This window comes from Anolis carolinensis, chromosome 6 (assembly GCF_035594765.1).
Source record: "Anolis carolinensis isolate JA03-04 chromosome 6, rAnoCar3.1.pri, whole genome shotgun sequence".
NCBI classification, from domain to species: Eukaryota; Metazoa; Chordata; class Lepidosauria; order Squamata; family Dactyloidae; genus Anolis; species Anolis carolinensis.
Window position 1 is genome coordinate 59424318 of NC_085846.1, and position 26895 is coordinate 59451212.

The 26895-nt window shown below is 41.0% G+C and overlaps 1 protein-coding gene across 14 annotated transcripts in view; it reads left to right on the forward strand.

Moving 5' to 3' along the window:
* The window catches only part of pde1c (phosphodiesterase 1C), a 436419-nt gene that overhangs the window by 374835 nt on the left and 34689 nt on the right, over positions 1–26895 (forward strand). For all 14 annotated transcript variants that reach the window (XR_009999660.1, XR_009999661.1, XM_062957310.1 and 11 more), the window contains 5 exons: positions 2786–2906; positions 10939–11020; positions 20002–20122; positions 21676–21851; positions 23040–23336. Coding sequence is in view for 12 of the 14 variants with exons in the window: in XM_062957310.1 (XP_062813380.1) it covers positions 2786–2906; positions 10939–11020; positions 20002–20122; positions 21676–21851; positions 23040–23336 (797 nt within the window). In the remaining 2 variants the exon portion in view is untranslated. The remainder of the gene's footprint in view (positions 1–2785; positions 2907–10938; positions 11021–20001; positions 20123–21675; positions 21852–23039; positions 23337–26895) is intronic.

A 26895-nucleotide genomic window follows, 5' to 3' on the forward strand; every position in this document is an offset into this window, starting at 1 on the left:
CCACTGTTACAGCTGGTACTTTGCCACTTCATTAAGCAAGCTTCAAAAACATCTCTCTGGGGGAATCCAGCCTTCTTTGATGTCTGTGTGTATTTCTTTTCACAGTCCCTGAATATATATATACAGACTCTCTCACACACAAGCTTGAAGCTGGAATTGAAGAAACTCATATTTGTTGTGCTTTTGTAATTGAAATAAAGCCCAACTAGAGCGAGAGCTGAAAAAGAGAACATATCACTTCCACTGTCACAATGAGTTGCAGTTGTTACTAAAAAGCATTAGAGGAGGCACTGAAAGCATCCTGAATTGTCCTTCCCACTGGTGAAATATTGTTTTCTGTTCTGGATTAGAATTTAGAGCAAGGCTTTTTATGTTTGCTTCTTTCCAGGAATTCTTCAGGTACTTGCTTCCTCTCAGTAATTTGGGAGGGCATCTTTGTGAAGACACAGACTCTAGTGACAGCCATCTATAAACCCTTTAAGAGACCCAGCATCCGCAATTATTTTATCTATCTGGGGATGGGATGTTTGTGCGTGTATGGAATAAGTACTCCTTTTATATTAGCAAAAAGCAGAGGGGGTATCAAATCTTGATGCATAATACAATATAGGCAAAAATCTAATGGGTGGCTGGCCTTGTTTGGGTTTTATGAACCCATTTATGTCAGCTATTTCCACTCATTTAACCTATTTTATGTCCATAGCTTTATTGTTAGAAATCCCCTGAAAAAGAAAATGACAGGAGTCATATTTCCACCTCACTTGGATCCTTTCCACACTATACAATTATAGTGCTGTTGTTCCACTTTAACTGTCATGGTACAGCCAATTGAATCATGTGAAAGATGCCATATTTACTCAAGTTTAATGCTCACCTTTTTTGACTACATTACATTTAAGCAGATGGGTTTATGTGCATAATCTAACGCACATTAGAATTGATGGTGCGTTAGACATAAACCCATCTGCATAAAAAGGCTGGAGGCCAGAACCCCAAGGGCTGGACAGGGATGTGTGCGTGCATGCATATATGAAGAGGCTGTTTCTGGTGGTGGCAGCAGCCCCAAGGCTCCTGGCGCCTGGAGACGGAGGAGGAGACCTTGGCTGGTGACCCAGTTTTTCCTGCCTCTTAGCTGGGGATCATGCCTCCTGGGTGACCCATTGGGTTTCTCTTATCTACCCTCCCTGGGCTCACTCCCCCTAGATTTTGAAGGCCTTGTGAATGAGACCAATTGGAATTTTGCAAGTCTGCCAAGTTCTCCAGCCTCAGCTTGACGGAGTGGCATGGTCTCCCAAATTTCCTCATTCATGTTGCCTGCCTCCCTGAGTTTTATGCCTGAACTGTTGGGTGCATTCCATTCATGGACAAATTCATTTATGTAATATGTATTTGCAAAATTGAGGTGTGCATTACATTAAAGAGTACATTATACTCAAATAAATACAATATTTAGAATGGTCATTAAGAGAGTTCTAATACCTTGCTTTCCCAAACAACAAACCCCAGAGTTTCATAGGGTGCAGCCATGGCAGTTAAAGTAGAATGATAGTGCTATAATGTTGTACTATGAAAGGGCAGCTTGGTTCTCAGATGATGACAACTCCTAGATATTACTGCCTCAGAAACATACTCTGAAAGTACTCTTACCATCCTCAAACTTCAGGCTGCTCTTCTATCCCCTCTGTGTCTTGGAAGAATTACAGTTTTGAGCTACAACTCCTAGAATCTCTTATTCAGCATTGTCAGTGGCCATACTGGCCTGGAATTTCTAGGACCTCTAGCTCAGAAAAGCAAGATATTTGCTAGGATCACAGTGTAGCTTCCCAAATGATTATATATGAGTACCATAATACTTTGAAAGGCATCTTTTGTATGATTCCAAATAGTGGTAAATATGATTAACACGCTGTAAAGAAGTATGATGACAGGGATGGAATCTTTTTGGATCCCACCGCTGCCACCAAATTGCGAAGGATTCAGCTTCTACCTCTATGTATCCCACTTTTCAATGTTGTCGCTGCCACCACCTTTGAAAGATGCTTTGCTCAAATAATAAGCAACAATTGAAGGAACAGTAACTTGTTTATTTATAGCACAAAGCTTGATGGTCGCAAGAATGTTATATCTTGAGTTGAACGATGTTACTTCTGCACAGTAAGTGTTGCAAGATTTCTCAATAGTTTCTCTGAGCTTAGTATGGTATCAGCTTTATACGACTTGTTTCTTTCAGTTAGGAATACTGTCCTTCTTGAACTTAGTTGACCTGTACCCGATCAAACTTGGACTGGGGAGTTTAACTGGTTAACCCTAGTCCTCCTTGACTTAGGGATGTAGCCTCAGCTCTTTAGTTATCCCTACTAAAGGCTCAGCAACTTTAATTTTAGCCCTTCTCCGCTAAAACTCTCTAGCTGTTCAACTTCCTCCCACAATCCCTTCTCTCAATCTCACTCCTTTCCCACTGAACAGAACCAACTGCTCTGGTCAACCGTCAAACTCCAACTGCCCAATTCTAACTGCTAAATTTGAATTCTAAGGCTTCCACCAGCAAGGTGAAGCCACGCCCCTTTTCCTGGCCATGCCTTAGAGGCTCCCAACTTCTGTATAAGAATAGCTGAAATATATAACCTTAAACAGTCAACCTAAACATAGCAATCATGAATAAAACACAATGATCATGACATCTTTACGCACGCACTCTATAAGTATCCTGTAGAAACAGTCTCCTTTCCTTACTTAGTAGTTTATTATTCATCTAATGCTACAAACAAAGTGTTTTGGGTTACAGAATCGACAAACCAAAAGCCTTATCACTGATGTTGCATACAGCTGACATCAGTCATCCTGCCAAGGCATGGGATCTACATCATCGCTGGACCATGTCATTACTAGAAGAGTTTTTCAGACAGGTAATGTAAGAACACCAACTGTCTTGGACTTTTAATTATAAGATGATCAACCCAGTGACATTTAATGTTTAGATAAATATGTTAGATTGCATTATTAATGGTATTTTTCTAATGTATCCTAATGTGACATGTATGAACTCGCTTATGGACATTTCAAACACATTCCTAGTCTGCAAATCTCATCAGTACCAATGTAATTCTGAACATCTCTTCCTTAAGGCGTGCTTATCTCTTTATCCTGGGTACTGACATGGTGGGGTTCTTGAGTCATCCATCTGATCTTATTCGGAGCAGTCTGTATCAGTTTCTTCCCGTGGGTAGTACCTAATTAATTTCACGGACTGTCAATGTATAACATGTTTTAAGCACAGAAAAGCTGGTTGCTCATTAAAAACAATAAAAAAACTGAAACACATAGATTAAATAGGAAATAAAAACACACATTAAAAGCATCTTTGAACAGCACATGGAGATAAAGGGAATTTCACTGTTTTCCTGAACACAAGAGGTGGGGACTGTTAGGCCTTCTTGAGAAGCTGGTGGCAAAAAGATGACCAAACTGCAAGTAATGCTCTGCTCTGATCCATATAAGATTTCACTGCAAAGACGGATCCCAAAGAAGAGTATTTTTGAATAGAGAGCACTGTATAGAAGAGATATCCCTCCACTTATGCTGGGCTGATGTTGTTTAGGGCTTGCCATAACTAATGCTTTTAAGAAGATTAACAACCAACCAATCCAAATTGCCAAAATAATGTTAACCAGCCATAGTGGCTTTACTGTTATGCAGAGGGAGGCAGAAGCCCCGGATAGCAGAAACTAAAGGTAGCATAAACAATCTCCCAGCTGTTTCTCTCTGAAGGGTCAGGATACTCTCATCTCTTGAAGAATATAGCTAAGAGTGTTACACAGCTTGTTCTACAAACCCTAAATGACTGTACCACCCTCGGGTGTGGTGGAAGACTCCTTAAAGTAAGAGAAAACTGTCAATACAGTTTGCTTCAGTATATGAATGGTGGAATAATTATTAGGCTTGCTCAAATAATTCGTTTTCCCCGTTAACCGTTATTAATTCGTTATTTTCGTTTGTTTTGAAGCAATATACGGCATTGGTTGTCCACACGTCTGGATATTGCGGTTTCGAACCGCGGCTGGCCGTTTTAAGTTATGTCGTCGTTTTTTTCGTTTTTAAAAAAAGCTTTTGCAAATCACCCAAACTTGTTTAAGTTCACTGGGGCAACCTAGCGTGTTGTTTGCACCTTGTGGCCAATCAGAGAGGACGTTTAACCAGGGGGAGGGGCTGGTAGGACGTCCTGAATGAAAAGAGCGAGCACGGAGCCTCGTGGCTCATTTGCACCGGGAATCTGGAGAGGGTGGAAGGGAGATTCTAGGGGCAGGCAGGCAGTCAGGCAAGATTGCTGCGTCACAGCCTCCTTGGCTGTGTCTGAGCTAGAGCTAGGCTACAGAAGACCTGGAGAAAAGGTTGGGTGGGTGAGTTTGGGAGGTGTGGGTTGGAAACTGTTGGGTGTTGCTTTTTTAATTTTTTGCAAAGGGCCTGTGGGTGTTTTTTTCCTCCCGAGATTGGCGTTTTCCATTTTCCCACCCGGCCAGCAATTTTTCTGCTGCACCATTTTTTCTGTTGCGGTGGGCTTTCTTCCTTCTTTTTTAAACGCTAAAGGGTTTTTGGAAACAAGGGAGCCTGAATTGGCCCTTGCCTCATGCCTCATGCAGGGCTGTTTGTCCGTGCCAGGGACGCTTTCTGTGAATAAAAAGCCAAGTTTGGCCAAAGGATTGCACCTCCCATTGTCCTTTGTAGAACTAAACCTCCTTTTTGGGAAACAAGGGACCCAGTTTTGCCCCTTGCCTGCTCCAACAGGGCTGTTTGTCCGTGCCAGGGTCGCTTTCTGTGAATCAAAAGCCAACTTTGGCCAAAGGATTGCACCTCTCATTGTCCTTTGTAGAAATACACCTCCTTTTTGGGAAACAAGGGACCCAGTTTTGCCCTTTGCCTGCTCAAACAGGGCTGTTTGTCCGTGCCAGGGTCGCTTTCTGTGAATCAAAAGCCAACTTTGGCCAAAGGATTGCACCTCCCATTGTCCTTTGTAGAACTAAACCTCCTTTTTGGGAAACAAGGGACCCAGTTTTGCCCCTTGCCTGCTCCAACAGGGCTGTTTGTCCGTGCCAGGGTCGCTTTCTGTGAATCAAAAGCCAACTTTGGCCAAAGGATTGCACCCCCCCATTGTCCTTTGTAGAACTAAACCTCCTTTTTGGGAAACAAGGGACCCAGTTTTGCCCCTTGCCTGCTCCAACAGGGCTGTTTGTCCGTGCCAGGGTCGCTTTCTGTGAATCAAAAGCCAACTTTGGCCAAAGGATTGCACCTCCCATTGTCCTTTGTAGAAATACACCTCCTTTTTGGGAAACAAGTGACCCAGTTTTGCCCCTTGCCTGCTCCAACAGGGCTGTTTGTCCGTGCCAGGGTCGCTTTCTGTGAATCAAAAGCCAACTTTGGCCAAAGGATTGCACCTCCCATTGTCCTTTGTAGAACTAAACCTCCTTTTTGGGAAACAAGGGACCCAGTTTTGCCCCTTGCCTGCTCCAACAGGGCTGTTTGTCCGTGCCAGGGTCGCTTTCTGTGAATCAAAAACCAACTTTGGCCAAAGGATTGCACCTCCCATTGTCCTTTGTAGAACTTAACCTCCTTTTTGGGAAACAAGGGACCCAGTTTTGCCCCTTGCCTGCTCAAACAGGGCTGTTTGTCCGTGCCAGGGACGCTGTCTGTGAATCAAAAGCCAACTTTGGCCAAAGGATTGCACCTCCCATACTCCTTTGTAGAACTGGAAAGTACAGGTATCCCCTTGTAAAAGAAGGCTGTGGCTTTTTCTTCCTTTTCTTTTCTTTTGTTTTTGCTGCCTGTCGGCCTACGTGGTCGTGTTTCCCACGTTGCACCGCATCTCTCTTCTCTCGTGGCTGTCTTTCTTTACCCCTTGTTGCGATTTTGCACAGAAGCCTCCTTTGGGGCGGCCACTCTTTTTTCCTCTCTGGGAAGCGTGCCGGCCAACTGTGGCCGGCCTAGTATTTTAAAGTGTGGGCCTTTTCGGCTGTGGCTTTTTCTTTCTTTTTTTTTCTTTTGTTTTTGCTGCCTGTCGGCCTTCGTGTTCGTGTTTCCCACGTTGCACCGCATCTCTCTTCTCTCGCGGCTGTCTTTCTTTACCCCTTGTTGCGATTTTGCACAGAAGCCTCCTTTGGGGTGGCCACTCTTTTTTCCTCTCTGGGAAGCGTGCCGGCCAACTGTGGCCGGCCTATTTTAACGTGTGGGCCTTGCCGCCTGTGGCTTTTTCTTTTCTTTTCTTTTCTTTTGATTTTGCTGCCTGTCGGCCTACGTGGTCGTGTTTCTCACGATGCACCGCATCTCTCTTCTCTCGCGGCTGTCGTTCTTTACCCCTTGGTGCGATTTTGCACAGAAGCCTCCTTTGGGGCGGCCACTCTTTCTTCCTTTTTGGGAAGCGTGCCGGCCAATTGTGGCCGGCCTAGTATTTTAAAGTGTGGGCCTTGCCGCCTGTGGCTTTTTCTTTTCTTTTGTTTTTGCTGCCTGTCGGACTACGTGAACGTGTTTCCCACGATGCACCGCATCTTTCTTCTCTCGCAGCTGTCCCTCTGTACATCTTTAGGCAATTATGCTAAGATCCTTCCTTTGTGGCGGGCCACTCTTTTTTCCTCTCTGGGATGCATGCCGGCCAACTGTGGCCGGCCTAGTATTTTAAGGTATGGGCCTTGCCGGCTGTGGCTTTTTCTTTCTTTTCTTTTGTTTTTGCTGCCTGTCGGCCTACGTGTTCGTGTTTCCCACGTTGCACCGCATCTCTCTTTTCTCGCGGCTGTCGTTCCGCACCCCTTTGGGCGATTTAGCACAGATGCCTCCTTTGGGGCGGCCACTCTTTTTTCCTCTCTGGGATGCGTGCCGGCCAACTGTGGCCGGCCCATTTTAATGTGTGGGCCTTGCCACCTGTGGCTTTTTCTTTCTTTTCTTTTCTTTTGTTTTTGCTGCCTCTCGGCCTACGTGGTCGTGTTTCCCACGTTGCACCGCATCTCTCTTCTCTCGCGGCTGTCGTTCCGCACCCCTTTGGGCAATTTTGCACAGATCCTTCCTTTGGGACGGGGTCCTCTGTTTTTTTTTCTCTCTCTCTCTGTACGGGATGCATGCTGGCCAACTGTCGCCGGCGCAGGATGGGGTCTTTGATGCAGAGATAGACATTGGGGTTCGGATCCCCACGGGGATTTTTTCTTTCTTCTTTTTTCTCCATCTTGGACATTGCGGTTCGGATCACAACGTTGAGTTTTTCTTTCTTTTTGCTCCAATTTTTCCCACTACCCCTGCCAGTGCTTTTAATGGATACTAACCCTCATGTGTATCTCAGCAGCTGAGCCCCCGCCCTACTGCTTTAGGGAAAAGGGTCAGGGGTGTGGGATCCATGCCCCCATGTCTATTTCCGCAGTTTTAGCCCACGCCCTGCTGCTTTGGGGAAAGGGGCAGGGGTGGGAGACGGGCCACGGTGGACGGCTCCCCAGGGGAGTGGGATCAAAGCCCCCATTTTGCCATCAGGCAATAAATCAAACCAACGTCGCAGAAATCTTACATTTCTTGGAAGGGGAGGGGCTTGACCACTGGGGTATAATGGCCTCCAATATGGATGCCTGGGGAAAGTCATTGCGCATAGTGGCAGGCAGCAAAATGTGTCTCTTGGCCAATGGCCCCCAATGCCCTAAAATTTTGACAGATTTACGGGCACTGAAACAATGCTACACAGAAGAAGGACTTTCACAGTGATGGAACCCCTATTGAATGAACAGGAAATAACAATTCAAAAGCAGGAACAGATTTTTTGCAATTGGTAAAGTTTTTTTATATGAACTATAAAATTGCGCAATAAATCTTAGGAAAGGGCAAACGCTCTGCAATTTAGCAAACAAACAGGGTGGATTGTGTTCTCCCACTGTACCAAATTTGATCAGTATAGCTGAAAAAATGAGAGCAGGAGAGCCCCCGAACTCCCCCCCCCCTCTGGGGCTGTTTTTGGGCGACTGCGCATGCGCGTCCGCCATTAACAAATTAATTTTGAAGATAACGAATTTTCGTTAATTTCGAAAATTTTGGGGGGCAAAATTCGGAAATACCTTCAAAAACGAAACGCTGCCCCCCTCTACTTTTGCAACGAGTTTAGAATCAAATTTTTCGTGGATCGATCAAGCCTAATAATTATGACTAAGATTACCAGATTTTAGAATCTGACCATTATTCTCCAGTTCTTGGCGTAAGGTGGGAGAAACCTTAAGACAGAGGTATCAAACTCATTTTCATTGAGGGCCACAGCAGCCCTATGGTTGCCTTCAAAGGGCCATTGGATCCATCGATGGAGAATCTATGAACTATAATGTTTTACATAGTGGTTGATGCTCTTTAATATTTACCTAGTTAGAATCCCCAGATGTTATTGAATGGCAGCTCTCATCATTTTTCATTATCCAACACGCAAGCTGGAGATAATGGGAATTGCAACCCAACAGCCCTTGTGGCTCTGAGGTTGGGGCAAGGTTAAAGGACATTTAAAGTCGGATATCACACAAACACACACACATTCTTCATTTGGTAGACTTAATGTTTTTGATTTGAATGGCATACTCTGTGCAACTGATGGTGATGCTTCATGCATCATGCTTCATGCCATCACTAAGGATTTCCAACAGTACCCTTGCAAGATCATTTTATTTATTGGTTGCATAGCCCACTTTTTTCCTGGGATGAGATCCAAGCCATAAGTATCAAGTTTTAGTTCTGAAATCTCAGGGCCTGAGACAGGCTTGACCTGGCAACCATAATTTTGATACAGTAGAGTCTCACTTATCCAACACTCGCTTATCCAACATTCTGGATTATCCAACACATTTTTGTAGTCAATGTTTTCAATACATCGTGATATTTTGGTGTTAAATTCGTAAATGCAGTAATTACTACATACCATTACTGCGTATTGAACTACTTTTTCTGTCAAATTTGTTGTATAGCATGATGGTTTGGTGCTTAATTTGTAAAATCATAACCTAATTTGATGTTTAATAGGCTTTTCCTTAATCGCTCCTTATTATCCAACATATTCGCTTAACCAACGTTCTGCCGGCCCATTTATGTTGGATAAGCGAGACTCTACTGTATCTGCCTCAAGCAGCAAAATGACTTGGGCTGTCTCTCAGGCCGTTCTATCCATAAATGCCCTGCTTTGTTCTGTATTATCTACTACTTTTAGATCATCTTCAAGAGTACCTCCAGATAGACTGCATTGCAAAATAAATTCAGGGACTTATCAATTCAGTATTGGCAAATGACACATCCTTCACATGCCAAAAACTCAATGCTAGTAAGGTCAGAGGCGAATGTGCTAGAAACACTAATCAATATCTTAATTGTTCAGAAGGGATAACAGTGTCCAAAATTCAGTTAAGCAAACAAGGCTGCATTGCTGATCTAGGCATATTTAGCAGGGAAGTATTTTGCCAGAGCTCATGTAATTTTCTTGCTCAGAAGAAAAAAGACAATCAAACTAAATGAAAATATCCATTTAATTATACAGAAGCACAAGGCAGATAATTTGTATATTACTTCAGTGACCAGCTGCTATGCAGTGGGGGTTGGTAGGTGGCTGTGGGTATATAGGTTTGGCTTGGATTAATCTCATTAAATGCATAGTATTAGTCTGTCTCACTGATAGCACTGGTGTGTATATAATAAAGCCCCATCTCTTTAGGGAGTGCCAGCTGACTAAACTGTAGCCCCTTCTGCCATGTTTTATTTTAGATGGTTCATATCTAGGGTAGTACTGTGGGGAAGTGGGTCCTAAAGCCTTTGGGATGCTTTTGCAAACACATATACATTAGACAAAAATAATGTAGTGCTAATAAATAAAAATTCAAGTGAGGCCAGAAAGATACATTTCTTAGCCTACGGTGACTTTGCAAATATCTGTTTATTTTATTTAAAATGAATTAAAATATGGCAACACAGTCAAACATGACTACTCACTGTATTTTGCTGAAGCATGAACCAGCATTAGCCTCTGGCTCACATACTTTTCCCTTTCTTTCCATGAGAGGAAGAAGATATAAAGCTATAATTCCAAGTTGTTTCTGGACCACAGTTAGTTCTATATGCAAAGGGAGGAGAGAGAGTGTGCCAATGTGTCTAAACTATGATTTGATGTTATTGCTAAGCTAGAACTTCATTGACTTATAAGGACTCTTGCCATAAGCACTGTTCATAACATTTCTAAAGAGAGGCCCATTAAAAAGGCAGTATATTGCTTTCTCACAAAAGCAACCTTTGTTTTCTATCTAGAGCAGGGGTTCTCAAACTTTTTAAATAGAGGGCTATAGTTTGAAAAAAATAGAAATGAATTATTATGCACACTGCACATACCTTATTTGTAGTGCAAAAAAACAACAACAACAACATGAAAGAACAATACAATTTTAAAAATAAAGAACAATTTTAACCAAGATAAACGTATTAGTATTTCAATGGGAATTGTGGGCTTGCTTTTGGCTGATGAGATAATCCAGGTTAATTAGGATTGTTATTGCTGTGTGTCTTCAAGTCATTTCAGACTTAGGGTGACTCTAAGTCTAATGTTTAGGGTGGGGGCTGGGTCAATGACCTTGGAGGTCCATATCCAGACCCCAGGCGTTAGTTTGGGGACCACTGCTTTAAGTAAACAAAAAAGGGAATACTATCTAATGTTTTAAAGGGGGGAAGTCAAGACTCTCACAGTAAAAATCATGCAGTGTAACCGTAGGCATTTTTCAACTGTATCTTACTGCCAGGCCGTATCCTTTTTTCATTTTTCATTCAGCGGTAAATAATAGTATATTGTTCTCTTCTGCAACTCCTGTCAAGATGATAGTTAAATCCATAAGACTATAGTCTATATGCTGTTTGCATTCTTGTTTTCCCCTAATTCATTGTTTGTCCCTTCTCTTTATTCCTCAGGGTGATAAAGAAGCTGAACTAGGCCTTCCTTTTTCACCGCTATGTGACCGTAAATCCACCATGGTTCCTCAGTCTCAAATAGGTAGGCACGTCCACTAATGCACACCCAAAACAGAAAAAGTAATTTTGGAAGGGATACAGTTGCTTGAGATGTGTTATTTTATAGGATATAAAATGAAGGAATCAACTTTCAATGGTGGTTATTTCCCTGAAATGATACAAATATTCTACTACTTTTGAATTTTGCTAAATATAGTTTAATTTTGAAGTGCAATAACTTTTTTATTCTGTTAGATTCTGTATTATATGTTCAATCAAAATCAAACACATTAGTATACAATTATCTGCCTAGTGCATTGAAAATGATAGTTGAGTCATATACTATAGTTACAGCAGAATTCAGTACAGTCAGCCCTTCACATTTGCTGAGATTCAGGGCATAGGACACCAGTAAAAGTGAAAATTGTGCATAAAGAAATTGCTGTGTTTGTTTTTAACCCAAAAACACCTCATTGGGAATTTCTAGGGCTTACACCATGACTCTATAGTCAACTTCTGTTGGAAATTGAACATAGAATTGTATTGGGGGACCTACAGATTCTTCAAGAAGTGTTCTCTCTAGAAATTGTTGTCCTCTGCTATGTGTGGAGAACATTGATCATATAATGACACTGGAGGACCTAGGAACTGCTGGAGACAACATTTTAACCCAATCCGTGAATAATTAAATCCACAAATGTGGACGGCTAACAAGTAGAAATGAATAATAATATACCTTAGTCACATTTATTTTGGTTTATTTATTGTATTTAGTTCTGATGATTCTCACATCTTGACTTCTTATGGTCTATATTTTTCTTGTCACTTTCCATGAATTTACTGTATTTCATCTCATAATCGTTGCCATTGAATAATTGTCATACCTCATTTTTTTGGAGGGGAAAATGTCAGTGCAATTTTAGACTGTATGAACAAAAGTACAATGCCTGAGATAGGGAAGGAATAGTCACACTTTTTTCTGCTTTGATAATGTCTCACCTGGAATACTTTGCTTCAAGAAGGATATTGACAAGCTGGAAAATGTCCAGGAAAGCATGACCAAGATGGTAAAGGTTTGAAAATCAAGACCTATGAGAAAAGGCTTGGAGACCGTATAATGGATTCATTGGCTCACTGTTCTTCTGTAAAAAATAGCATTTTCTGCACTGAAAATTGTTTTTGGCAACCTCAAATGTTTGATGATTTTCTCACAGCAGGATGAAAAATGATAAAGTGACTTGTTTTCAAGAACAACATTGATGAAGAAGTCTCTTCTAACTCTATTATTCTATGATTCTAAGAGTTACATTCCTACGAGCCTGTAATACCAATTTAGGTTATCTTGGCAAGATAGACAGTTGAGATGAAATGTGAAAAAGAAAGAGATGACATTTTTTCAAGTCAAAACAAAACAGTAGAGCAAGCTTATGGGATGGATGCTATTGGATGTTCCTTGAACAGTTTTGAGGCAAATTGGGATGTTCTTACAAAGGTCAAATATCTACATAATCTTAGGGGTAGTCAGATAGCATATCAGATTAGGGCACAGTCCAGTAGTACAACCATATTTTGCATAGATACTGTTGCAGTTTAATCCCTAATTTTAAAAGGATTTCAGGTCTTGGGAAGCTAGTGTAGAGGCTGATTATATTGACTTCTCATAAAGTAGCTCAATGTAGTCATGAAAGAGGGAAATGCACTCCTTGAACTTATTTTTCTGGCCAGAACTTCAGACATCATTTCATCTTTGATCAAAGTGCCTTTATTCAGTGCACTTGAGAATTAATGGTTTATTACACTGTCAGCAAAGATAATTACGGCAAACAAGCCAAGCATTCAATCAGTACTAAAGGCTGATTTATACAGTACTGTAGTGTTTAATATTTTACTTAATTTGTAACACACAGAAATTATTCCAGCCAGATGGCCAGGCAATCAATGTGGGTCTAGATTCTCCATGGATGTGGAAAAAGCATTCGATAATATCCATTGGAAATTCATAGAGAAGACCTTAAAATTATAAATTGCAGTGACAAATTCCTCAATTGATTAAAGAGTATGTACTCCAACCAAAGGGCAGCTGTACAAATTGGAGGAGAACATTCTGGATATTTTCCAATTCAGATGGAAGTTAGTCAAGGATGCCTGCTCACTCCCCTGCTATTTATCTTAGCAATAGAAATTTTAGCCAATAAAATTTGAGACTCTGAAGAAATTCCAGGTATTGTTGTTAAACAAGAAGTACTTAAAATGATGTGGCCCTAATAATGAGAAAACTTCTTGAATTTGTACCTTAAATACTAAAATGACAACTACTTTAAAAATTAGGACAAGGACATCTTGAAGTTTATCTGGAATGGGAAAACACCACAAATAAAATTAAAGTATCTACAGCATGCAAAAGGGGGAGGGATTGGCACTCCCAAATTTGAATCTATATTACAAAGCAGTAGCGCAATCTTGGGTTAAAGAGCAGATCAACTTAGAAAATAAAAAATTATTAATGCTGGAAGGATATGATCTGAAATTTGGGTGGCACGCCCAAAAGCAAAAATGGGCGTGCAGAAAAGCAAAAATGGACACTATTTTTTTTTTTAAAATATAAGAAATAATCTTTTTAGAATGTGGATTAAACAAAATTCTAAATATATTTCAAAAATCCCAAATTGGACAGCACTGCAGCAAGCATTCTGCAAATTACAATACAAATGTACATCCTGGTCAGCATACAAAACCTACAGAAAACAGGCAATAATGAGAAACTATTAAAATCCCTACTGGAATTCCAAAGCAACGGGCACTCAATCTTCTGGTTCCAATATTTTAAAATTCATTGGAGATGGCAAGATGATCAAAAAGTGGGTATCTAAGAAGTAGATACAGAATTAGATCTATAATTGCAAAAAGAAAAAAAAGGGGGGGGAAAGACAAACTGATTGCTGGAATCTACAAAGTATTACTAAATAACCACACAGAGGAAGATCAAGTAAATGGGCACAAAATGGACACAAAACATTAGACATAATATTGAGATAAGTACATGGGAACACATGTGGAAAAGGCAAATAAAATTCACAGCAACTATGAGCTCCATGAGAATTTTTATCAGATAATGTATCATTGGTATATGATAACTAACTAAAATCCAACCTAAGATAAAAAAAGATTTTCTGGTAATGTAATGCAGCGGTTGGCTTCTTTTACCATATGTGGTGGCTATGTTCATAAACTAAAAAATATTGGACAAAATACACAAAATAATGGAAAACCTTTCTTTTCGGTCTAATTCATAAACAAATTTCAAAAGAATATGAGTTAATTTTTCAATACATGATATCAGCAGCCAGGATATTTGCAAAATATTACAAACAACAGACAATGCCAACAGTGGAAGGAAGTAAAAAGAACTCTCTGAAATGGACAAACTATCCAGATGGCTACAAAATCAGGATGCAGAACTGTTTTAAAAGATTGGGAACTGTTAACTGTCTACTTGTAAAAACTAAAAATAACAATGTCTGGCTTCTTAAATTGACTAAAGGACATTGAACTGACAAAGGATTCAGGTTGAACAACAGTTGTTGGAAAGAATATTCCAACATTATTCAGAACACAGTTGCTTCTACCCATGAAGATCAAATTACCTATCTTCTTTTTCATTTCTAATTTTTGTAAATAGAACAATGTACTGAAAATAAATAAAAATGATATTAAAAAGAAAGAAATGCACATACACACACAAAGAAAGAAGTGATCCCTATCCAATGAGCCTTATTTTTGTAATTACAATTAACTGTGTTCAATGATGGAGAGTTTTATGCCTGGTAAAATGAAGCAATTTAAATGTCAGAGCCTATTTTTAAATGCCAGCTTTTCTAAATATTTCACCATGAATCCAGAGCTGATATCTGCCTTTTCCTCAGTTAGGCCAAATTGCGGTAGAATACCATGCCAAGAATTTTCTGTTGCTCAACAGGAGCCCTAAAAGATGTAAAATCTTCTCCTTCTGTCTGAGGCTGTAGGGGTCTTGTTTGATTGGAGACGGCTTGTTGTTGTCATCTATGCCTCCTTCTGGTGATTAGTGCAGTGGCATTTTTTTTTTCATTTTTGCCCTTTGATTAGAGGAAGGAAGCCCACTATTTCAGAACATACTGGGCAAACGCTAATGATCATATGGAGATACTTGAATCTACTATGAATTGACTAACAGGCCTCTGGATTTCTTTTGAATAAAAATGTTTTCTGGATGCTTTATACTCTCAATTTTCACTTTTTGAGCTGCCAATAATATTAGTGGTTGTCTCATTCTTCTTTACTTCTTTCTTCAAGCCAGGGATAAAAATATGTTCCTTCAGAAGTCATTGGACTATAACTAGTTTGAGTCTTTATCACAACCCGTTACACATCTGGTGGGTCGCACATTTCCCATACTGACATGAAGAAATGGATGGTTTATTCAATCCATTTTGACTGTAATCAAATCAGAAATTCAAACATTTATATAATGGAATTGTTTCTTAGAGAAGAATTCATAGAAGAAAAGGATACACATCAGTCCATTTATGGTTTTTCAGACTGCCATTCCTTTGTGTTGTAGCATTCTGACTTCAGTCAGAGACTGATTTGTGTCATAAAGCAAACAAGGTTGGATTTGCTGTTTCTGTGGAACATGTCAGCCTTTTTGCTGAGTTAACAAATGGAAATCTTTGTGAGTCAAAGGTAATGAACCTGGTAGCAGTGGGATGACCAGTGGGTGAAGGACTGGACACAATGGCTGTTGCATGCATTTGGCAGGATATATGAGCCATACTTAAGGAGACTAATTCCTAACAGACTATGTACAGTAGAGTCTCACTTATCCAAAACTCACTTATCCAACATTCTGGATTATCCAATGCATTTTTGTAGTCAATGTTTTCAATACATCCTGATATTTTGGTGCTAAATTTGTAAATACAGTAATTATTACATAGCATTACTGTGTATTGAACTACTTTTTCTGTCAAATTTGTTGTATAACATGATGTTTTGGTGCTTAATTTGTAAAATCATAACCTAATTTGATGTTTAATAGGCTTTTCCTTAATCTCTCCTTATTATCCAACATATTCGCTTATCCAACGTTCTGCCGGCGTTCTGCCGGCCCTTTTACATTGGATAAGCGAGACTCTACTGTATGTGCAACATAAAAATTGTTATTTATATTAAGTAGTGATAAATCAGGATTTGTGTGCTGGTTTGAGCACCAAATTATAGCTCTAGAGACCAAGACCCAAATCCTCATTTGGATATTTATTTATTATTCAAACTTATATGCCGCCACTCCCCTAGGGCTCGGGGCGGCTTACAAGAACAGGCTAAAATCTAACAATTTAAAAACATCGTAAAACATCTTAAAAACATCTTTAAAACATATTAAAAACATATTTTAAAAACATCAATAACAGAAATCCTGCCAAAACACTCCCCTAGGGCTCGGGGCGGCTTACAAGAACAGGCTAAAATCTAACAATTTAAAAACATCTTAAAAACATCTTAAAAACATCTTTAAAACATATTAAAAACATATTTTAAAAACATCAATAACAGAAATCCTGCCAAAACAGGTGTGTCTTACATGCCCTGCGGAAGGCTGATAAGTCCCTTAAGGCAAGAACTTCAGGTGGCAGAGTATTCCAGAGAGATGGCGCCACTGCTGAAAAGGCTCTGTGTCTAGTTGTTAGACAAAAGGTTTTAAAACTGGGAACTTCCAATAGGTCTTGGTCCTCAGAATAGAGGGATCTCTGGGGTTTGTAGGGGGTGAGACGGTCCCTCAGGTACATCGGCCCTAGACCATGTAAGGCCTTAAAGGTAAGTACCATCACTTTGAAAGTGATCCGGTGCTCAATTGGTAACCAGTGCAGCTGCAGTAAGATTGGTGTTATGTGGCATCTCATCAGGATTCCCGCAAGGAGCTGGGCAGCTGCATTTTGCACCAATCTGAGCTTCCAGATCACCGACGCAGGAAGGCCAATGTAAAAGACGTTACAGTAGTCCAGTCTTGAGATGACCGTAGCCTGGATCACCGTAGCTAGGTCATCCCTAGACAGATAGGGGGCTAGCCGTCTAGCCTGCCGAAGATGAAAAAAGGCGGTTCTGCTAATGGTGGAGACCTGGGCCTCCATCGTCAGTAAAGGGTCCAAGAGGACTCCCAGACTCTTTACCAGTGAAGACGAGCATAGCGCTTCGCCATCCAGGGTTGGCAACTGGATATCTCTGCTGCCCGGTTGACCCAGCCATAGGATCTCCGTCTTTGCTGCTAATGAACAAGAGTCTGCATCAGCGTGGACGTTGAAATCTCCCAAGACAATGAGTCTGGGGAACCTTAAGGACCACTCTGACACTCTGGGGTAGACTGTCTGCTGGTGCACTGGGTGCACGGTACACCAGAAGGAAGGCTATACTCTTAGGAGAATCTCACACCAGACCAACACTTTCAATGCCAGAGATGTTCAGTACAGAAGCTGCCCTAAGAGAGAAGCTTTCTCGCGAGACCATAGCCACCCCACCCCCCTGCCTCTCAGTTCGCATCTGGTTGGTGATTACATAACCTGGAGATGTTATTTCCTGGAGTAGGATCTCGTTCCCCTCTTGGATCCAAGTTTCTGTGATACACACTAGCTCAGCTCCCTGGTCAGTAAGAAAATCCCTGATGGTAGCAGTTTTATTCCTTATGGACCTAGCGTTCATCAACACCAGAGTAGGAGGGGAGGAAACTGGAAGCCTGTCACAGATGTGTCTGGGGATAGGCCGCAGGTTAGAGGGGGGCCAAGTCTCCCGTCAACTCAGCCTCCCTCTAGAGTTCGGCCTGTGCCTACTGTCATACCTCCCCCTCTCAGATATCGTAGGAATTCTCATACACAGACCTACTTCTCTTGGGGGTTCTCCAGCAAAAACTAGGTGCCCAGTGTTTGACTGGCCCCCTGAAAAGGGGATGGAGCATGACCAGTTAATAAGTGGTCATAAGGGGAGCCCTCAGGGTGATGAGGAGCAGGTGTAAAGATCAGAACACCCGGCTGGCATTGTGGGTAGGGGGATTGTCTAAGGGATGTCAGGTCCAGGGTCCTTCGAGTGTGTTGGGGTGAGTTCTTAACTCCAGAAGACTGGGAGGACACTCTCTCTTTTACAATCGCTGCCGAACCAGCATTCTGCAAGGCGCTAGTAGCTCCCTCTGCTAGTAAAATAGTATGTTCTGGCTTCTCACCAGAAGTCCGGCACATATGAAGGCAGCATTTCCGTCTCTGGTTAGGATGGCCCGCACGCCTGCGCCGAGGCTTCTTGGGGTTTGGGGAAGAGGACAGAAGCTCACCGACTGCTTCCCCAAGGTCAGCCACCAACTTTGGTGCTTGCCTCTTTGATAAGGAGAGGCAGCGACGTCGATGGGGGTTTTCACGAAAGGGGGGCACTGAAGGAGAGACAGACACCCATCCAAGGATCTCTGTCACATCTAATGCCTCCACTTTGGACAGAGAAACCCAATCCCTTTCCTGTCCGGTGGCCTCAGGAGCTCCCCGCCCAGACCACAGGCAATGGCAGGTCAGCCCAAGATCGAGAGGGCAGAGACCACCAAACAAGCAGCCATGTGGAGCTGACTCCGAAATCTCCCTCTTTGGCATCGAGGGTGTACTCTGGCCCATCTTGGGACTTTCAGATGGCTCTCCATTCACCAGGGAGGCTCCACACAGAGTTGAAGGAGGCTCCTTAGGGTAGTCCCTGCTTTGATCCCATCGGTTGTCACAACCTGTTTCCAGGCTTACCTCAGCTAGGGGAGTAGTTGTTTTGCAGATTGCCATGTCACTAGAGGCGTAAGGTTTGGGTGGGGCTTCTATTAAAGCTGTTGTGAAGGTGTTATGTGGGGCAGAACTGATGCTGGAGTTGGATAACACAGCACAATTCTGTGGGATCTCGTAGTCCAGGGTAATTAGATCTGCAGACTGAGTTTGTTTGTGAACTGGGGAGAAGAATGGGAAGCATCTTTATGACATGGATGATCAGTAATCTGTTGAATATATTTAGGCAGCTGAGTCTAAAATAAAGTTTTGAATTGTACATCCTTTCAGATTCTGTTGGGTTGCAACTTCCAGCAACCCTAGCCGATTTAGCTAATGGTGATGACAGTTGGGAGCTGAAGTGCAACAAAATCTATGGAACTCCACAACTCTTATTCCTGGTCTAAAATGTTGTTCTGAATACTTTACATTTTTGATGTAGCTCTAGCCCGTTGGGAGTAGGGCTAATGTCCTATACAAACCGCATTAAATAAGTGGATTATGTTAACTTATAATTACATTTGACATATTTTTTAATGATGGTGCTTTTCTAGATAACTCACATAACCCAGTACTCAATTTGGTTAATTTGCTCTACAAACTGTGAATAATACATTAAAACAGGCTCTCAATTTTACTGGTTTTAAATATGCACCAACTACTACAAGATATTACATTTGATATTAAACACTTCCTACCAGCTAATTTTTATTCTTACGTTATTCATTGAGTATGTCCCAATCACTGAATATCAAATTAGATTTACAGAAAACACCCAAAACTACATTTGATTAATCTTGCTGCTAAATCAAATGTGAAGTATAGAATGAGAAAGTTCAAGGGAATTAATGTTCTGCTTCATTTTGTATGTTTATGATATTTATTATAGCTTCATTATTATGCTGCGGCCATCAGTTTCATTTTCAAAGCTGGGCCATAACCAGTTTTATTGAGAGTTTGGCTCAGATTTGCAGAAAATGGCACAAAACAAGCTGAATCCCATCTGCCATGCTTGTAATGTTTGATTTTCCTTTTAAAGGGATTATTTAACAATTAGATGATAACATCTTGTTGACTAGATGCATATCCTCTGTGGTCTACTCACATACTTGCTGTACGTATTTGTTGCATGTATTTGTTCTTCCATTTTGATAACTATTCAGACTTTGATATAGCTGATCTTCCTCCATTTGCTTCTGTTCTCTCTCTTTTCTAGGTTTTATTGATTTTATTGTGGAGCCCACCTTCACTGTGCTGACTGACATGACAGAAAAGATTGTAACACCTCTCATTGAAGAAGCCTCTCACTCTGGCATGACAGGGTTTAGGCGTTCCAGGTCTGTATAGGTGATACATTTTGCAGTGGGTGCTCAACTTTCCTATCTGAAAATATACTCAACTGATTGGATCTGAATGTAGTTCTACTTAAGACTATATCTATCCTACTAGATAAATCCAATGCAAAGAGCTCTGGAACATCTGCAATGCAGCCCTGGTTGCAGCCCTGGAGCTCTTTGGCCATTAGCACAACCATCAGCAAGCCGTTGTCTCACAGAGGCTTAAAGGTAACGTTACACTTCTGGTCATATGGTTCAGTATCATAAATGATATCACCAGAAATGTAATATCACTAGCAAGTCTCTGGGAAAGAGCTGGAATGTAGTGATGGGAACATTGGTAGTGTGGACAGCAGGTTTGCTTGGATTCAGCCTGGTCAAGCTGCCCACACCTTTGAAACTACAGGATCAGTCTGGAGTTTTCAGGAAGATGCAAAGTAAACCCCATTTTCTGTAGACATGGGTTAATGGTTGGGTGCAGCAGTTGTGCTGCGAATCCAGCTGTGCTTCACATGGACTTCCTGAAGCAGGTGAGTGGTGAATCTATTCTGTTTAGGCTGTGTAGACATGGCCTAAGTTAGCCATGTTTTTCTTGTCCCATTGAATTCAGTGTGTTTAATCCAAGCATGATTAAGCCTGGATTGCAACCTGGTGGCTAAAATTTGGGGCCCATCATGGGTACAGAAAAGTAAACTATCCATGGCTTATCTCCTTAAAACCTTTGTCTGTCTAGTCTATGTGGCTGATGATGTAATTACTTTGTAGAGCAAAATAACCTCATGCATCAAATAAAGAAAACACCAGGCATGTCATTCCATGCAAGAGCAGTGGATAGAATGAATAAAATGAAATATATATTTACTGACATGTAAGGACAAAAAAGAGCAATGCTTTGAATTGCAGGGGAAAGAATATATATATATATATATATATATATATATATATATATATATATAATTTAAATGGATTTTTAAATGTGATATAAATTGTTTTGATGTATATGTTTATATTGTAAGTCGCCCTGAGTCCCCCCCTGAGGAGTGAGAAGGGTGGGGTAGAAATGATGTAATAAATAATAAACACCAGCAACAGCAATCATTAATGGATATGAGGGGTAATAAGAACCTTCATATGATGTGTATCATGGTATACTTGCCAAAAGAAGGGACTTTAAATTTTTGAACTAAAACTTCTATCAATGTAATTTATGTTCAATTATGCCATTCCATTTAAACCTAATATGTTAATTCAAAAGAAATGTCTTAAAACAGGAATTATTTACTCAACAAAGAGTGAAAACATTAGAACATTCGAAATTCCTTCAAATAAAATACTTTCCCTTTTTCTATTCTTCTGTTATTTTTCTTTAGTACAATTTTGTACATAAAATGTAAGGAACTTGTAGCTATTTTTGTCCAGGTTGGAGGGGGAAGAAAATGGAAAATCTGGTGATATAATGGCTACATTGTCTAGGCAGCCACAACTATTTTAGTGGTAGTAGTAATAGCGGCAGTTGTCATAGTGTTAATTCCTGTTCTGTTCTGCAATCACAGTCTGAATAGCATTAGCCCCTCAGAAGTTAAACGATCAAGTGTCAAGAGCACTGGGTCTGAAGGAAGTGCCTCACTCAACTGTTCCATCCTCACTGTGGACTTCAAATGTTTTAAAACCACCTGGACTGAGTTGGTGCAACAAAACCGAGAAAAGTGGAAAGCACAAGCAACCAAAGGTAATAATGTGTGAGCTCACAACATTATGCATTCTAAGTCATTTAGCTCTACTCCACCTTGAATTTGATATCAGGTAAACTCAGAGGCGGTTCAACCACCAGGCCAACTAGGCAGTTGCCTGTGGCGCCATCTTGTTGGGGGCGCCATTGAGGCAACTCCTGTCTCCTGCAGCCTGCCTCCGCAAGGTATTGAACTGCTTTTTCTGTTGATTTGTTGTAAAACATGATGTTTTAGTGCTTAATTTGTAAAAGCTTAATGTAATTTGATATTTAATAGGCTTTTCCTTAATCCCTCCATATTATCAAACATTAACGCTTATCCAACGCTTTTATTTTTCAGTGATTGGTTTTTTGGGGGGGGGGGGGCGCCAAAATTCTATTCGCCTACACTTGAAAAATACCTAGGGCCGGCTCTGGGTAAACTCATAACTTTCTTCTTACTTTCCTCTTGGGTTCCAGCATAGAATCATTCAATTTCTTATCATTTTGCATCTCTTCTCACTATTAATGCTATTCTGTTTTTTTCCCTTAGATTGTAATTTCCTGAGTATAATTTCCTTTGCATGTTATTCAGCCTCTGAAGGTGCAGGTTCCATTTAGCTTTCACAAGTAACTACCATGTATAGATATCATAGAATGAAAAAATAAATAAATTTGAAGAGGCTGTAAGAGCCATCTAGTCCAATGATCTGCAAGCAGGGATACACTATGACAGTTCTGAAAGATGGACACCTAATCTATGTTTAAAAATTACTAAAGAAAGGAGAGTCCACCCTCAAACCATCAGGCGGTCTATCCTATTGTTAAGTAGTTTTTACACTAAAAAAGGTTTTCCTAAAGGTTTGGTGGAATCTCTTTTCTTCTCTTGTAATTTGAAACCATGAAAATTAGAAAAATTGCATCCACCATACACAGGACTTAACAAAGTTATATTTAACCATTACATATTGCAAAACAGGTGACATGCAACTTTCAGTGTTCATTCATTTCACCTTTCATTTCATATACCTACAATCGAGCAGTCTGATTCAATTCTAGACTAGTAGGAATTGGGTTATAAGTGGCTGTCAGTGTCACATATTATCATATTGAAAGACCAAGATTGGGACATAAAAATGAGATCAAAGTTCTCAGTAATTATTTTTTTTCCTCCCATCTATGTTGTCTTTGCTTTTGCTGAGGATGCAGAAGAAAAAACAAAAAAAGAAACAGAGGAAAATGCTCAGCAGGGTGCAGATGAGAAGAAAACAGAAGAAAGGGAAGGGAAAAAGCAAGCTGAAGAAAGCTCTGGTACCAAAACTGACAAGAGTAAAGAAGGAAACTCAAGTGGGAGTAAGAGCACAGAAGCCAGTAAAAGCAGCGTAAATGGGACTCATCAAACTGGTGATAACAAACATGAAGCTTCTCAAGGGAAAAATATCACTCAGGTGGAAAAGGAGTCAGAGTCCAATCCAACAGCAGGACAACAGAAACAAGTACAGAATGGTAAGTCCTTTCTTAGGCAGGCCCTGAAGAGGTAAATTTGTTGTCATAATCATGTGTGTTTGATAGACCTGGGACTGGCATATAATTTAAATCAAGTGCTTTATATCTACCCACAAGTATCATTTACAACTTTTTAATAGTCAATATAATAATCCTTTGGGATTATATAAACATGGACACATTCTCACTCTCTCTCATTACATAACAGGTTGGGATATGCCAGATGACTCCCCACCAAGCCTTCCACAGACCAGTGCATGCCAAGGAGTGTGTGTGTGTGTGTGTGGGGGGGGGGGGTAGACACATGACCCTTATATCATTGCTCTCCTGGTACCCAGCTTTGCTGTCCATATAGAGCTTTCCCTCAAATTGGGAAAACCTTTGTAAAGACCCATTGTCTTCTGGATTAGGGATTTAGCATTCTGGATTAGCAACCTAGTTTGAGATTGCCTATGGGTCTTGTCTGAGGCACCAGCTGTGATAATGATAAGCTGGTATTCTTGTTGTGGTGGCTTCACTCACCCTATATATTTCCAGTTTTGGAAGACATGAAGCAAGCAAATCACTTCCCTGCTGTTTTCTCCAGTTACCCAGTGCCCTATCCTCATCTTATTGATGTTATGATTGCAAAAGTTAATGGCTCATAATATAACTAAATGAAGTAATGGTAGGATTTAATGAGAAGCTACTTTTAGCTAGAATATGCCTCTGGTCTCTCACTTTGGCATCATCATTCACTAAATTAGTTGCCAACACAGAAAAACATTTTTTATGAACAGATACACCACATTAATCCCTTTGAATGCACAGCACTTTTCTTTGTTGAACTTCTACTATCTGGGGATGGTTACATCATTTATTTCTAGAGTCCATTATATTCATCATTCTACCATGCACCTATTGCAAGCCCCTAAAGGTACCTTATTCATTAAGAAATTTAGTTCTGTAAACATTCAAAGAAGAATAACTTCTTTGCATTCACCTGGAATCTAGTTTAACAAACGGTTCAGCACCTTTTTAGAGGGAACACTATTGGAATTTAATGTTTGTTTGGGTATTTATGAAACTGGCCATCTTGCCAGATCTAATTCCTAGTGGAGAAATATATAGGGAGAAGCAGTGTATTGAGGCTTCAAGCTGTTCAGGAGTTTGAACATCATTGACAGCAACTTGAATTTGAACCAGAAGTAAATTATCCACTACTGTATAATAATAATAATAATAATAATAATAATAATAATAATAATAATAATAATAATAATAATAATAATAAAATAATAATAATTATAGCACATAATAATAACACACCAGACATCACAGTTGTGGAAAAGAAAAAGGTTTGGATCATTGATGTTGCCATCCCAGGTGACAGTCGCATTGACGAAAAACAACAGGAAAAACTCAGCCACTATCAGGGCCTCAAGATTGAACTTCAAAGACTCTGGCAGAAACCAGTGCAGGTGGTCCCGGTGGTGATCGGCACACTGGGTGCTGTGCCAAAAGATATCAGCTGGCATTTGGAAACAATAGACATTGACAAAATTACAATCTGCTAACTGCAAAAGGCCACCCTGCTGGGATCTGCACGCATCATCTGAAAATACATCACACAGTCCTAGACACTTGGGAAGTGTTCGACTTGTGATTTTGCGATATGAAGTCCAGCATGTCTATTTTGTTTGCTGTGTCATAAAATAATAATAATAATAATAATAATAATAATAATAATAATAATAATAATAATAATAACAACAGCAGCAGCAGCAGCAACAACAACAACAACAAATGGATTGCCGATGTTGCAATCCCAGGGGACAGCAGGATTGAAGAAAAACAACTGGAAAAGCTGACATGATATGAGGACTTAAAAATCAAATTTCAAAGACTCTGCCAGCTGCAGAAGGCCACCTGGCTAGGATCTGCATGCATTATTCGCCGATACATCACACAGTTCTAGACATTTGGGAAGTGTTCGAAATGTGATCCAATACAACAACCAGCAGAGTGTCTGCTGTGGACTCATCTTGTTGTGTTTCTAATAATAATAATAATAATAATAATAATAATAATAATAATAATATCCAGGATGGCAGACCTGATGGCTTAAAGCTGGTGCTGTTGAATGCCAGATCAGTTAATGGGAAAATGACCACTATAAGTGATCTGATATTAAAAGAGTGAACAGACCTGGCATGTATAACAGAGACCTGGTTGGACGAGTCGGGTGGGCCTAACCTCACTCAGTTCTATCCTCCAGGTTACTCTGTTCAGCACCAGCCAAGATCCGGAGGGCGGGGAGGCAGGGTAGCAATAATCTATAGGGATTCTATCCCCGTGACCAGATGCCTCATCCCGCAATCTACCTCATTTGAAAGCGTCCACCTGCGGGTAGGAGACCGGGACAGTATAGGGATATTTGTAGTGTACCGTCCAACCCACAACACTACAAACTCCCTGCTGTTGGAGTCTCAGTGGCTTCTTGTGCTGGGAGACTTCAGCATACCCGCAGAGACCACCCTTTCGGAGAGGCTCAGGTTTTCATGGATACCATGGCAACCATGGGACTGTCCCAAGTGATTTCTAGACCTACCCACTGTGCTGGACATACATTGGACTTGGTATTTTGCCAGGGATGGTAGAATGGTGGTGGTGTGGAAGAGCTCTCGTTAGTCCCACTGTCATGGACCGACCACCACTTGGTCAAGTTTAGAATTACTGCAACCCCCAACCTTCGCGGGGGTGGTGGACCCATTAAGGTGGTCCACCCCAGGAGGCTTATGGATCCAAATGGATTCCTGATGGCTCTTGAGGATGTTCCCGCCTCCTCGGTAGGTGATTCTGTTGATGCTCTGGTCACTCTCTACAATGGGGAGATGGTCAGAGCAATAGACACGATTGCTCCGGAGCAGCCCCTCGCAATGTGCAGTTAAACTAGCACCCTGGTTCTCCGGGGAGTTGGCAGCGATGAAGCGCGAGACGAGGCGCCTAGAGTGCGTGTGGCGAAAGTGATGGAGCAAATCAAATTAAGAACGGGTTAAAGCCCAAAGGAAAACATATTGCAAAGCAATGGCTGCTGTAAAAAAAACCTATTATAGTTCTAGAATTGAGGCAGCCAAAAACCATCCAGCCGAGCTTTTTAGAACTGTCAGAGGGCTGCTTAACAACACCCCTCAAACTGCGCCCATAGAAGACTCGGCAGAGAAATGTGAAGCTTTTTCCCAGTTCTTTTCAAAGAAAATCGCTTTGATTCGTTCCGAGCTTGACGCTGTGGTTGATGCAATCTCCGAAGATGTAGCGAGAGCACCTGCTTGTCCTATTTTGATGGATTCATTTCAATCTGTGCAACTCGAGGACGTGGACAAGGTCCTTGGAGAAGCAAGAGTGACTACATGCATCCTAGACCCCTGCCCATCCTGGCTGGTTAAAGAAGCCAGAGGGGGGTTGGTCGAGTGGGTAAGGGTGGTGGTGAATGCCTCCCTCTGGGAAGGCAGACTTCCAGCCGGCCTCAAACAAGCTGTAATAAAACCGCTGTTGTAGAAGCCATCACTTGACCCCACTA